This window comes from Gopherus evgoodei, chromosome 1, assembly GCF_007399415.2.
Source record: "Gopherus evgoodei ecotype Sinaloan lineage chromosome 1, rGopEvg1_v1.p, whole genome shotgun sequence".
Taxonomy (NCBI): domain Eukaryota; kingdom Metazoa; phylum Chordata; order Testudines; family Testudinidae; genus Gopherus; species Gopherus evgoodei.
In genome coordinates, this window is record NC_044322.1 from 123,197,668 (window position 1) to 123,212,191 (window position 14,524).

At 37.9% G+C, this 14,524-nt stretch overlaps 1 protein-coding gene across 6 annotated transcripts in view; it reads right to left on the minus strand.

Moving 5' to 3' along the window:
- CYFIP1 (cytoplasmic FMR1 interacting protein 1) overlaps nt 1-14,524 on the minus strand; it is a 143,417-nt gene that overhangs the window by 80,198 nt on the left and 48,695 nt on the right. For all 6 annotated transcript variants that reach the window (XM_030571191.1, XM_030571175.1, XM_030571199.1 and 3 more), the window contains 10 exons: nt 13,424-13,605; nt 11,897-11,993; nt 11,062-11,190; nt 8,993-9,097; nt 8,582-8,673; nt 7,814-7,931; nt 7,092-7,214; nt 3,045-3,170; nt 2,762-2,928; nt 1,242-1,389 (listed from right to left, as the gene is read on the minus strand). In XM_030571191.1, coding sequence (XP_030427051.1) covers nt 1,242-1,389; nt 2,762-2,928; nt 3,045-3,170; nt 7,092-7,214; nt 7,814-7,931; nt 8,582-8,673; nt 8,993-9,097; nt 11,062-11,190; nt 11,897-11,993; nt 13,424-13,605 — 1,287 coding nt within the window. The remainder of the gene's footprint in view (nt 1-1,241; nt 1,390-2,761; nt 2,929-3,044; nt 3,171-7,091; nt 7,215-7,813; nt 7,932-8,581; nt 8,674-8,992; nt 9,098-11,061; nt 11,191-11,896; nt 11,994-13,423; nt 13,606-14,524) is intronic.

Sequence of the window (14,524 nt, forward strand, 5' to 3'; positions counted from 1 at the left end):
GTAAATCCAGTGAATTATTTTGAAATTACATAAAACTGACAGAACTGCAATCCAAGGAATTGCTGTAATTTGTTTCCCCTCCTCAGCAAAGATAAACAGGTCACAACAGACAGCAGACAGAACAGTGTATTTTAATGAGTTTGCCACAACCAGTGAAACAAAGCCCCCTAAACATATCAAGAGTAAGAAAAAACATTGGTGGTGATTTAAAAAAAAGAGAATTATTATTAGAATAAAGCATTGTACTGATTCCATTTACTGAAACAAAATTTTCATTAGATATTTAAACATTTTTCCAGACAATTTTTTAAACCTAACTCAGTCACCCATGATTAATATAAAAGCACTGCACCCATGATTAATATAAAAGCAGTGCCTAGACAGGCTCTTCCCCAACTTCACCCCAAGATTTTAGGAATCACAGTATTTCACTGATATACCATAATTCCATTCATTTTCATGTCCCAGTTTGCTCAGAGCACTGTGCAGTAATGTATCAATCATAAACGCGCTACTATACAAACTTCCCTCAAAACAGCAAACAGAAAAGATAAAGAGGGATCCCATCTAGAAAACAGAGAAGGGGCAAGCTTCTAAATATGGGATAACAGTGGTTATTATAAAGAAGATCTTGGAAAAAATTATGCTGTTTAACAACAGAGAGAGAAAGATTAGATGGATTTCAAGGTGGAATTCTGCACTCTATGGACCACCATGGCAAAAGCACAAGACATTACGGACTTAAGACATAGTGGTGGAAAGAGAGGTGGGGTCAGCACAAATATCCACCAGGACCAAGTTCAAGAATGCAAGTCTAAAATATAGCAAGGACCTACACAGTTAAGGAGTTTAAAAAACAACAAGAACAATTTAGTCTGGAAGGAGGAGCCAGCCAGGAAAGGGTCCAGTCATTTCAAAAATAGAAGAAGTTTGAACATTTAAAAAGGCACAGCTTTAAAATGTGGCATTCCCTTGGAACAAGATGAAAAGTATGGAAGTGGAGCCTTTGGGAAAAGAATACATTAGGGTACAAAATGAAAGTGAAAGCATCCCAGATAGAGAATTTTAACTAATTCAGATTTATAGTGGATTTATACTTTAAAATGTATATAATTTTTAAGTATAACTTGGGAGTAACCTAAATCCACTCCAGCTTTTAACAGGGCTCAGTAGTGAAGAGATTTCTATGTTAATCAGTGATGCTAATACTATGGCTATCATACAAGAAGAACAGAAAATACCTGGGTACTGGAGGGTCCCACTGCTCGCCTTGGAACTTTGATGTCAAAACCACTTTTGGGGTCTTTCTCTCCTCTTAGTGCCGGGTCATTAAATGGTTCATGTCCTGCTTCCCAGTCACAAACTGTCTTTCTGATGGCCTGAAGAACACTAGACACAATCCAAAATGCTTTAGCACACAAACAAATATAAATGCTTATTTCAGAGCCACAAGCACGCTGAAGCAAACTTTCTAGAGGGGTGACATTTTATCAGTCAAGCTTATATTTTCGAGTCATACTCTGACAGCATTTGTTTTTTCCATCATTGATAGATACCTTTAGCAAGATATACATGTATATTATTGACTTTGGGATGTATAGCACAGATGCAAATTCAATATAACATTAGAATTTACCATCAAACGAATCAGATCTGAAGAACACCGATAACAAAGAAGAAAGCTTCTGCTTATAAAATAATTTTGGCAATGCACAATACTTTTTAAAATTCTAAGAAAAATTCTGAAAAAATTATCTCTTAAAGGTTTGCATAGGTGTGGCAGTGGTCATCCAATATTATGATGCTCTTCAGTTACAATTCTAAGTACTGAATTGGAATATGAGTACTTCTCAAAAACCATCTAAGCATTGCTCATAGTGTACTGAGTGATCAAGTGAACTTCACCTCCCACATTCAAACATTTCTGAAAAATGTTATTTTAATGGCTCAAGAAACACTCTTCTGTTTCCACACCGAGAAAACCTCAGACTACAACAGATTTACATAAGGAATATGAAAGTCACCAGAAAAAAACAGTGTAAGAATCTACTTGCAATCTTAAAATCTGGAATAATCTGAACATTTCATTCATTTGTTTGGGATGGTATTTTTGTGGAGGTGGAGTTTAGCAGTAGCATGACCAGTTAAGGGTCTTCACCCGCAAGAATCTTGCAAGGCACCCAGCAATGGATGGGAGTAAATCAAAAAGGTACAACATGTCATGAGGAAAGGCAACAGCTGGAGAGACAAAAACAAGGTTAAGGATGGCTCTGACCACAGTATAGAAGATTGAGCAGGGGGAGATGAAGAGAGCAGGAAAAGTTGAGGGGAAAGACAGACGGCTTTTTTTTCTTTTTCTTTTCTTTTTTTGTGGTGGTGGGGGTTAGGATGAAGAGACAGAGAAGAAGGACGAGCAATATAGAAGAGCAAGTAGTAGTAGTACTGGAATCATCAGAAAGTTGCCCCCAGTTTCTCTTTAAAATAAAAAGCAAGACAACACATACCATTAATGGTAATGGTAGAATTAAAAGGTTTAAAGGTGACATGTTGTTAACCATTCTAGTTCTCTTATCTTAAAGTAATCAGCACCGAGCAGGTTGTTTTAGACTAATATGTAGTCAGCAAAGCTAATTTTTGACATTCAAACTATGAGCAATGGTGGTGGTTGCCTTTGAAATATGAATGTTAGCATTAGACAATATTTAACTAGTAAAATACGGGAGAAGGAATATAGGACATTGTGTGAAAATGTTAACACTACCTCTGAATTACGTTTTTCTTCTTTTTTATGGCCTGTCTTAATGGTTCTCTCAGTGTGACCTGGGAGAAGTCCTGAAGAGCAGCATAAATGGTATGACGTATGGCATGGTTAAAGACACTTTCCATTCTCCCCATCAGCACCTGAAGACCTTTGATCATGGCAATAACCTGTAGGGAGAAGATAGATAGATTAGATAGATAGATTTTAAAAAAAATATATAAATAAAGGGAAGGGGGAAGAATGAAAAAGGTCAAATCTCTATAAAGGGGAAAAGTTTTTTTACCTCAACCAAGGCAAACTTCTCTTCACTAGTATAATTGTATCGTGTTGCTCTTTCATACTCTTCTGCATTGTCAGGGCAATCTTTATTGGAGTATTTGTCAGTTGGATGTACCAGTTTCCATGAATACTGCAATTCACACAGGTAGGTGAAGAAAGATATATGGAAGAAAAGAAAAGATTGAGAAATAACACAAAAAGACTTCAGGACATCCTACCTGTAATGCAGGTTTTATTCTAATAAGACATTCCATCATTCTTAGTAATAGTTGATGATATGATACCGCATGGTTTTAGAACAGTACTGTAACTTCTAAAACTCCTGACAGAAATCACTTGCCATATTCACTACTTTCTAAAAGCTCTTTCGGACATATATCTCTACACTACATTAATTCAAAGAATACAAGAAATTCTCAGCTTGTGATGTGGTCTAACTTTTTAACGAAGATTAACTTAAGTAAAAACCTGTCTTCATTTCACCTACACAGAACCGAGAAAAACGCCTCAAATGCAAAAACAAGTGTAAAGAGAAGATTTTGAAATGACTGACTGTTTAGATTTTAAAGTCAGTTTGAAGCCAAAAAGACTTGCTGATTTCTATTAGCACTTAGAAAAGAGAGAAAAAAAAGACAGATTGATTTTGTCTGTGACTCTGAAAATGCAATATTTCAAGAGAAACGTGTCCTGTTCAGGTACCAGGATCAAAATAGCATACTAACATAGTGCAAGATGTTCCAATACTGAGTTTTAGCAGGAATTGATCATATCAATTAATTATGTTAACTGGAAAATTCCATTTACTTACTTATCCAGTTTTCCACAACTTTAATTTTAGCAACAAGAATTGAGTTGCGACACCTACTACAACTTGAGTGGTAGACAGATTATAGTGCTGTATAAGACATTATTATGGGTTAAAATACCAAGTGCCAAAGCAAAGTTTATTAATAGTAACTTAGCCGTAGGCCAACGCACAAACACCAAAAAGTATTACAATAAAACTTAAAACTAAACCTAAAATTATAAAATGTTAAAATACTTAAAGATTTTTTTTAAAAGCCAGATACCATCAAACCATACATAATCGACATGCCACTTGCCTTCTCCTTATCTGAGTGGCTGCCCACGCAAACAGAACAAATACTTGGATCACAGGTACACTGTCAGTTCCTAAGAAACATTCTATTTCCTGAGAGGTCATAGAAAAAGACATCCAGGACAAAACACTGAAAATCATTTTGACCTCAAGTGACAATACAGATTACAATGTAACTGATCACGGAGTAGGTCTTCCAGCTACCCTAAACTGCAGGGACAGCGATGGTTACATTTCTCAGTGCCAGTATATTGGCTGTCTAAGTAAGCCATTTGCTTGGATTTAAAATGGAAAGCTGTAAAGGCCCTCCTTAGCATGCTATTTACATAAATTATCTAAATATCTGGCAAACCCATAAGTCTTTTTAACAGGGGGGTAATCAAGGTGATATTTGAAAGAGAAACAATTTCTATATCCATTTGCTTATTAACACCCTCTATTCTCAACTTGATTGTGGGTTTCACATTTTTAAACTTAAATCTAATCACTTCTGATTCTGAGAAGCCTAGAGAATGCAGTGAGTTTTGAATAAACTCTAATCAACGAAATGAAAAAGACCTAGTGAGCTGTTCCTCTAGGCATAACTTTGGCAAACACTGTACGGGCATACTGGGACTACAAAGCTGAATATAAATATTGCTATTTTGCACTTTGGACAGAATAGAGTTTATACTTGTCTCAGAACAGCTGGGGTATTATTTGGGAGACAAAAAAAATCTTTCCAAGAAATTTGTTTTGAATCACTCCCAGCCCCGTGGGCTCATTCCAGCCCCATATTAAGTGCCATGGAGTCACGTTACATTTTTCACAGCAAGTTAAGAGAAACAATTCTTGTCGTGCAATTTAAGTTGGGTACAACAAAGAGGATCCCAGCAGAAAATAGTAGGCAAGAGGATGGAACACGCGTAAACTAGTTTGTGGTGTTAAGATGGCACAATATGCCTGTTTGGGACTTTTTTACTTATTTGTACTCTATTTACATAATAAGGGTTCGGGGTTGAGAATGTGGGTAAAGATTCTGAGGAGGGATTTGAAAAGGGCGTAGCAGGATAGATAGTATACAGGCTCAGAAAGAAATTCTCGGCATTGGAGAGGGTGAGGGTGAGGCATGGGAGGAAATAGTGAAGTGCTTGCACAAGAAAGAAATAAGGGGTTGAAAAATCAGAAAAGCACAGCACGGGACATAACCAGACAGAAGAGCAGTGAGCAACCAGTGACAAGATATGGGCAGGAGCAGAGCTGCACAGAACCCGAATAGAAAGTGTGAATTTGATCCAGAAGACAATGCAGAGCCAGAAAAGAGTCCCATCGCAGAGATATCACATAGATGTCGTGCAGGAGAAAGAGATGATTTGGAAGCAGCAATTTGTAAAGACAGAAGCCAGGGAGGCAAGAGGGATTTTGGAGGACAGAGAAAAAGGGGTTGCTGTAGTCTAAGTGGGAGATCATCAAGGCATGAACTAAAGGTTTTCACAACAGAAAGTGGTGGATAGATTTTGTATACATTACATAGGAAGAAATGACACGATTTATCTGTCCTAATTCTCAAAAGGTGGTTAGGAACCAAGGATGTGTTTATCATAGTACCATTCATGGAAGCACTACATACGGCAGGCCACTGGCCTTGCACCGCCAATTAAAGCTGAGCTAACAGTTGATTCTTTGGTTTGGTGATCAAAAATGAAAAACTGAAAAACAAATTATTTAGGATGGAACAAAATATTTCATTCAACGCAAAATGAATTTTTTTAGGGTTTTTTTGGGGCGTTCTTTACCTTTTGACAAATCTAGGTAAATTTTAAAACAACATGCCATTTTGAAACAAAAATTGAAACCTTTCATTTCAACTTTTTTGAAATTTTGTTTTTTTTATTCGGTCGAAACGATTGGCCAAATTCAACCATAATTCATGAACAGTTTTAGTCTCCCTGAATCTGCATTTTTCAGCTAATAAACTATTTGACTGAAAAATTTCACCCAGCTTGACTGCCACTACAGGATAGAAGTAGGCATAAGCACATGTTCCACCTACCACCACCTGCAGACTGTCTAGGCTCTTGGGTTAGGTTGTCTTGCTTAGACCATGGTACAGATAGGACACGCAGTGTTAATGTAAGAGAGCCAGGGACATTTAAAAAAAATAAATAAATAAAAGGAGTACTTTAGAATCCTCTTTTTAATTGTTACCATTACAAATACTTTGTTTACATTTAAGTCAAATTTGCAGATTTTTAATTACTTTCCCCACTGGCATCTACTTTCAGCAAGATTAGTTGTTTAAATAAAAACAGATCATTAGAGCTTTCCTATACCTCCTCTCTCATATTTCCCTCTCTTGCTCTCTGTAATGTTTTTCCTCCTTTTTCTCTGTGTTCACCAGCCTTATGACTAAAGGCCTGATCTGAAGCCAATAGGAATCTTTCCATTTACTTTCGTCGCCTTTGGATGAGGCCCTAAATGTTTTAATTTATTCACTAGAAAATGTCAAAATACAACTGCTTTCTGTTATTTATACCACATATCATCTGGTGTCTTTTTCGCTTTGGGAAGTGTGTTGGGATCCAGTCTATGAAAGATAATTTAAAGTTGTATTGTAGCAAAATAAAGGAAGCTTTAAAACCACAAAACATATGTTCAAAAGCGGAATAAAAATAGCTAGCTCTGGCTTAAAGGGGACCACTATATCTTAAATTTAATAAGTTCAGCCTACTGAAAGAAGATGTGAGAGATATTGCATCGTGGACAGCTGATTAATACAATTGTACTGCTACTATCTCAAGAAAAAAAACATTTTGTTTTCTTCACTGGTTGAAAATAGAAGTACCACTAAACAAATGGCAATAGAACATGTAAATATTTTTCATCAAAGCAAAAACCACCCAGCCTCACTATCTAGCTGTCTCGTCTCCCTAAACTTCCTCCTTTTCTGGTTTTGCTCCCCAGGTAACATACCACTTCCATAACATGTGCACTCCACTGAGATAGGAGCTGTAGTCCCTGGAGAGAGAGATCAAAGAGTTTTCGATACTCTGCGTCTGTTTTCTGAGCTTCTTGACGGCCAGACCCAGTCACTACCTAGAACAAAATAAAGTAAACACAAGTATTAAATGCGTTGTGTGTGGCACTAAAAAACATTTTTTATTGGAAATAAAAGATTGGTGCTGGTTAATATGCACTAGATCTTGCATTCAGTACACCAATTACTGCCTTTTCAGCCCACATATTTACTTACTTAAAAATTCACAAATTCTAGAGATAAAGTACTTGTATCCTTTATCATCAGAACATTACAGCGGACTAAGTGAAGCAGACAGCCCTCATACGGTATGAGGAAGATGTGCCTTTTTTGAAGAATGCACTCCTAACTTGTTTTTATTCATAAAGCTATGTATATGCTCTTAGACTATGAGTTTGACATGCAATTCCCAAGAAAATACCCCACCTGTTCTGGAATGTACTGGCATGCAAGAAGTGTGATGAAATCTGCAAATACAGAATTAACGCTAACACAAACGTAGTTCACTCTTATAAGCTTGTGCAAAAACATCATTAGGAGATCCATGTGTTTAAGTAAGGTCATTTTAACATAGTCTGAGGTTTACTTACATCTCACACTTCTAATTATAGCAATGTTCATTACTCAAGTGCAATTGACACAGACAGCATTAACCTACCTCACTGTTGCTGTAACGAGCCAGTTCTGAAATGAAGCGCATATGATCTTCTCTGATCTGGATCATTTGCTCACAGATGTTGTACTGGGGACTGCTGCTGGAAGAGGTGCACGTCCATCTATTTCAGAACACGAGAAAAAATAAATCCTGACCTTACAGACATCACAAATTGGTATCACATAGGTGATACAACCGAGCCACTGTTTTCAGCTTTTACATCTTCCTTCTCTTTTTTTGTAGGCCTTGTGTTCATGGCTTCCCTCTCTCCGGCCTAGACGTTTTAGAGATGGGCTGTTTTTCTGAGCCCAAACAATGTTCCTTTTTAATAAGATGAAAGGGTTGCTGTTGCAATGGAGAACAATACCAATAGGTCAAGATCTATCCCTCACTCAACTACCTTAAAAAAAGGTCTTCTGTTTACTCATGTTTAACTATAAAGCCTGTTAGTTACTGTGTGTTCCTGACTACAAAATTTCATAATGGTATAACTTCAGAAAAGGACAAAGGGCATGCTACTATTACCAAACATGCCAAATTAAACAACAGCCATGAAAAAACACTAGCCTTATGCTTTTAGCATTTCAGAATGCTCCCCACCAAATGTATTACCCATATTATCACAAGCATATACCCACCATAGCCCAAGACAGTGATCCAGGGACAGTTCCTCAACTGGGAACTGCCATAGGCCCATTGATTTTACCAGGACAATGACAATTTGCACCATGAGGATCTGCCCCTCTCCCCAGTTCTGTGCTGCATTCCTACCTGGATTTGTTTTCCTCGTAGTGGGCGCTAGTTTTAATGTATCTTGCCAGTTCAATCTGCATATCGCCAAACAGCGGGACCACTTGCAGCTGCTGTACTCAAGGAAAAAAGCAGATGAAGTCATTAAATGCAAATTTTTTAAGTGTTTTTAAATTTTATTTGGTCATCCTAACAAATCACCCTCTTCAAGTTCAAAATTATCTGGCTTAGTTAACAGTGTTATTTTGTTAAAGATTATTTTTGTCATCCAACTAAACTATGTACAAATTTGAACAACTGAGAGTATCTACTCATGAAAAAATATCACGTTATTTGGTTGAAGTATAATACTATGTATTTTAAATGGGAGAAAAATCACCATTAAAATAATACTTGAAAAATTCTAATTAAAACATTACTCTCTTAACCAACCTTAAAGAACTTGTCTATCTTGGTCAAGTTTATTCTTTTCTTTGCATCCAGTTTATAGATATTACTGACACTTCCATCCATCAGGTACAATCCAAAGCCCATTACCTGGAAATAATATAAACTATATAACTTTTCCATAAGACAAGCTCATAGGTAGTGATTCAGCTGAAGATAAGACCATGTTCCTTTATCATAATAATACACAACTGGTTAACACACCCACAACCACACACATATAAAGCATACTAGGCACTTTTCAAAACTCCTAGTGACAAAATATGAGACTCATGAGTATGTATTTAATTCTTCTATAGTACTTTAAATTTACAGTGATGTCAGTGTGTAGCATTTAAAATTAATATTAGCCTGATAAACAAGACTTACTGAAAGCAGCTTAGATGCATAAAGATTAGACATACGAAAATGTTATCCCATTTAAATTAGAATGTGGCTCTTTTTAGATATTAAATTTAAACTCCTATTTCTTATTAAAATGACGGATGCAGAGTTGGTTATATAACAGAAGTTTAGGTCAACCATTGTCAAGCTCCTTCTTTTTTATAGCCCTCTGTTTAGATTATAAATGGGAGAACTCCGGTGCATCAAAAGAAAAAAGTGATTAAATTCTGGAATTAATAACAAAGTGTTATAATTCTACACAGGCAATAGGACTTACTTAGTACTAGAAATCCAGAACTACAGTCCATAATATATGTGCATGTTTAACTACTCAGCAGCACAGATGGGCTCTTTAGAGATCCTTACAAGTATAATATATCCAGTACATTCTATGGTTCTTTCAGGGTGCCAGCATATCTCATCTACATGACAAATACTGTACCTAGTTCTTTGGGGATTAAATACCCCAATTCCCTCAGAAGAGCTTGTCCTACTTGAAAGCATTTTAAGTGCTATTCCATATTTTTTTTATATAATTTCATCTATTGAGACATTCAGCTGAAAATACCATACTTAAATGAAGTACATTTTACATTTCCTCTCATCCACCACAGTATTATACATGCAAGTTCCAAACTACTACATTTATCTACCAACTGTTCAGTTTAATCATAACTAAAGCCATCTGGTCCCTGGAAGTAATACAACTGGCAAATGAAGTTTCAATATGCAGAGCCACCTTCAAACACTCTTTTTGCCCAAACATGCTACATATCTAAAAATAAAATGTATTAGTTCAATTTTACCTTCCCTAAAACTCTATAGAAACATTTTTCCACACCTGGCTTCAGTTCAATTAGATCATCTCCAATATGTACAAAATAGCAGAGGTGAAAGTAAGCCAGTACACCATGGCTTCCCCAGGCAGCAATTTAAAGGGCCTGGGGCTCCCAGCAGCAGCTGGAGCCCCAGGCCTTTTAAATTGCTGCCAGAGCCCCACTGCTGGAGCCCTGGGGCAGCGGTGGCGGGGCTCTGGAGGTTATTTAAAGTGCCGGGGCTCCCGCTGCCCTGGGCCTTTAAATAGCCGCCGGAGCCCTGCCACTGCTACCCCAGGGCTCCGGGGGCTATTTAAAGGGCCCAGGACAGTAGAGGCAGGGGGTAGCAGTGGCAGCCGGGGACTCTGGCAGTGGTTTAAAGGGCCCGGGGCGATAGCGGCGGCCGACCCTTGGACTCTTTAAACTGCTGCCAGAGCCCCCGACTGCCGCTGCTACTCTAGCGGGGGAGAGCACTTACTGGTACAGGATGGACTGGGGCTGGCTCTGAACCCCGCATCCCCGCCCCTTCCGCCCAAGGCCCCACTCCTTCCAGGGGCCAGAGCCAGCCCCAACCCAGCCCCGTACCAGTAAGTCCCTATTTCTACTTTCACCCCTGCAAAATAGAACTAGACACTTCCTAAAATCAAAGATTTGCAGTATGTGATATATGTAGAAGAAAAGGAGGAGATATAGGAAAAAGGAAGGGGCAAAACTTTATATAAACACATTAATCATTATGAGTTATTTGGCTGTCTGTTTCTGGCAAACAGAGGACTGGCTGAAGTGAAATTCACAAGTATTTGTGTCTTTCCCCATTATGGTTAAACTTTGCAACACTTTAAAAAAACACCTTACTTTTAAGAGCATGTGTTTCTCACTGGGTGTTAGATACATTTTATTTTCATAGTAGTCCACGCACAAATTCACAATATCAGCCAGCAGTTCTTCATAGCCAGAAATCACCTCAAGCTGTTGCTGTAAAGACTAGAAGACAAAATAAACAAAATAAAAACATTAAGTCTACTGCTTATACACACAAGATGTCAGCAGTTACTACAGAACTGCATTAAATACCCCAATAGCAACTGTGTGTGTGAAACCAGACAATTACTATGCTCTCAAATGAACTGAAACAGGAAAAAGATAAAAACACCACATCTCCTGTGAGTGAAGGTGAACACTTTTCACAAACCCATCCCTCTATATCTAACGTATCAGTTCTCATCCTCAAAGGAAACCTACAGAACACTTTCAAAAGACAAGCCTTGGATCTTAATTTTGCTAGACACTAAAAATCATGGACTGGATAGAGACACTGGATTTATGGCTTATTACAATAATCTATAACTCACTAACAACTCCCCCTCCCCAGGTTGTATTTCCTCCCACTTTCTTTCCTCCCTATGACTGGAGGGGTGTTTACGCACCACTTCACCTTGAATGGTCCCTTGAAATGTGTGTTAACTACTTACACTAAACAATCTGTTCCATCATGTATTGAGCTGTAACACTGAGTAAGTTTCCCAGACCTGAAGAAGAGCTCTGTGTAAACTCAGAAGCTTGTCTCTCACTAACAGAAGTGGTCCAATGAAAGATATTACCTCATCTACCTTGTCTCGCTACAGAACAGAGTGCATTTTTAATAGCTTATAAAATATTTGCCATTTAGTGTAAGATTATGAAAACTTACTTGTGTAATCTTGTTATGATTAGCAAGGAACATGGAGAGGTTCTGGGATTCCTGGATGGACTGAGGATCAGCCATTTTACGCAGAAATTGAGCAGCTCTTTGGAAAGAGAAAAAGAACCCAGTCAAAGGAAAAAAATCAACAACATTTCTCTATAGCAGAGCAGCTCACGAGCAAATCCATCCACTTCTGATCAAAACTACATATACATCAACGCTACCTCTTGGTCAAAGGTAGATGACAGCTCTTAAAGAATCAGTACAGATGCTTTATTCATTACTCAGACAAGATCATAGTAACTGCATCGGTGATGTTGATCCGATCGCAATTACTTGCAATCAGGCAAAAGAGAGGACACCAGACACTACTAGACTTGGTTTGTTACACTCTTCTGAGAACGTGAGATTCAAACACAGGTTTAAATTTTGTAAAACTGTCCATGTTAAAAGTTGGTTTCTTAAGAGGCCTCATCAGACCCTCCTTGAGAACACTGGCACCCCATTCTTACAAAGGTGGTGACAAACTTCACTAACAGTAGGTTCACTGGCTCCCATGGGTCTTAACTAGCTGGGATGGCCATAGATAAAATTCACAGTTTATGAATCAAAGCACCCTCAGCATCTCACGTACCAGTGAGTGACTCAAGGAGAGTTAGGACAAGATTCTCAACTGGTATGGGTTGACATAGCTCCACGGAATTCAGTGCCGACTTACACCAGCTGAACATCGAGCCTTTAGAGAATAGTGTCTGTCCCCTCAGGACACTGCTCTGGAAGAGAAGATCTATCAAAATCCAAGGGATTTCACCCACAGAACAAAAAAGAATTCCTCATAGGAAGAAAACCTCAGCCCTGAATGGAGGCTTTACAGTTAAACATGAGTAAAGCAAAGACCTTTGTTGAGTGAGTGATAGATCTTGATCTATTGGTATTGTTCTGTACAAGGCTTTGCAAATGCTGTTGTGGAAGCACACACTCTCTTTGCTTCCTACATCTGCCACAGCATAAGACTTTATCAATGTTACATGCTGCAGTGTCAGGATGAGAATGGGGTTTCATTCCTGATATTCTAACCTTCTCCCCCTCTCATTTCATCTGTAAATCACAGGGGCCTGTCAGAGCAAAGCCAGAAGGCCTTAAGGGCAACAAGATCAAAGGCCATTGACAAAAGCTCAACCATGAATGCTAAAAATGGGAATTCTGTAACTAGAAAGAAAGAATTTCTAAGTTAAAAGATTTATCAAACAATGTATTCTCATTAAATTTAAAACATAATGAAAGATAGGCTGACAGAGTCTACACCTGGAAATCTGTTTTGTTACTGTAGAAGAGCAGAAGGAAAACAGATTTGCTCAGATAGTTTTTTCTGTCAGTTCACCTTTAGTTTCACGGTATTTTTTTTTAATGTAGATGGAATTACATTTAAATATTACCGGTGTTGTAAAAAGAGCTGCTAGTGCCATCTTGTGCAGGTTCCTGTATTTCAATAACAGTAAGCTTGACATATACTTTCTTATAACAACATCTTACCGCTTGTAGGCAGAGTGGTCATTCTTCACACTGCACTTCATATTTTTCAGCTCATCTAATACTGCAAACATGTTGATGAACTTGCCCAAAGTGATCAGATATGCTTCAGACACAAAATCCTTCCTCCTCTCTGCATGGCATAAGCGCTTCACCTCCCCACAGAATCGTTCAATTGCATTTCTCTAGTGAAGGGAAGGAGCAGAAATCCATAGTTTAGTAAAGAAACAGTTTCAATGTTTTACTTTCACTGCAATATCTAAGCCAATGGCTCTCAATCAGGGATATGTGTACCCCTGGGGGTATGCAGAGGTCTTCCAGGGGGTACATCAACTCACCTAGACATTTGCCTAGTTTTACAACAGGCTACATAAAAAGCACTAGCAAAGATAGTACAAACTAAAATTTTATACAATGACTTGTTTATACTGCCCTATATACTATACACTGAAATATAAGTACAATATTTATATCCCAATTGATTTATTTTATAATGATATGGTAAAAATGAGAAAGTAAGCAATTTTTCAGTACTAGTGTGCTGTGACACTAATGTATTTTTATGTCTGATTTTGTAAGCAAGTCGTTTTTAGGTGAGGTGAAACTTGGGGGTATGCAAGACAAATCAGAAAGGGGTACAGTAGTCTGGAAAGGTTGAGACACCTCGATGTAGGTTATCCCCTCTCTCTTCCTATAAAGTTCTTTAACAGTAAAATGCCACTAAAGTAACTCATCATCAAATTCCAAAGTTCACTTAAAAGACATCTGCAAGTAGGAGTGAGACAATTCCATTAAAACTTCAGAATATGTATGGGTAAGATGAGCATTTAGCACAGCCTCTCCAGCTCCCCACATGTACAGCCATATGTTACTAATCAGTACGCTTAGGTGACATTGCAACTACCATAGAATTTTGCTGGAGCATGAAGCACAGTGGCTGGGATCAAAATGTTTTGTTGGTTTTCCTTTCTTTGTTGCTCTAGTTTGCAGTTTTCAAATTCTTTTGCAAGGAAGTCTAATGGATGCTGTAAAAAGGATGTTCTCCACGATTTGTAGAGCATGTTAAGTTCCTTGAATGGAACAGCCTGGTCTGGATTTAAATCA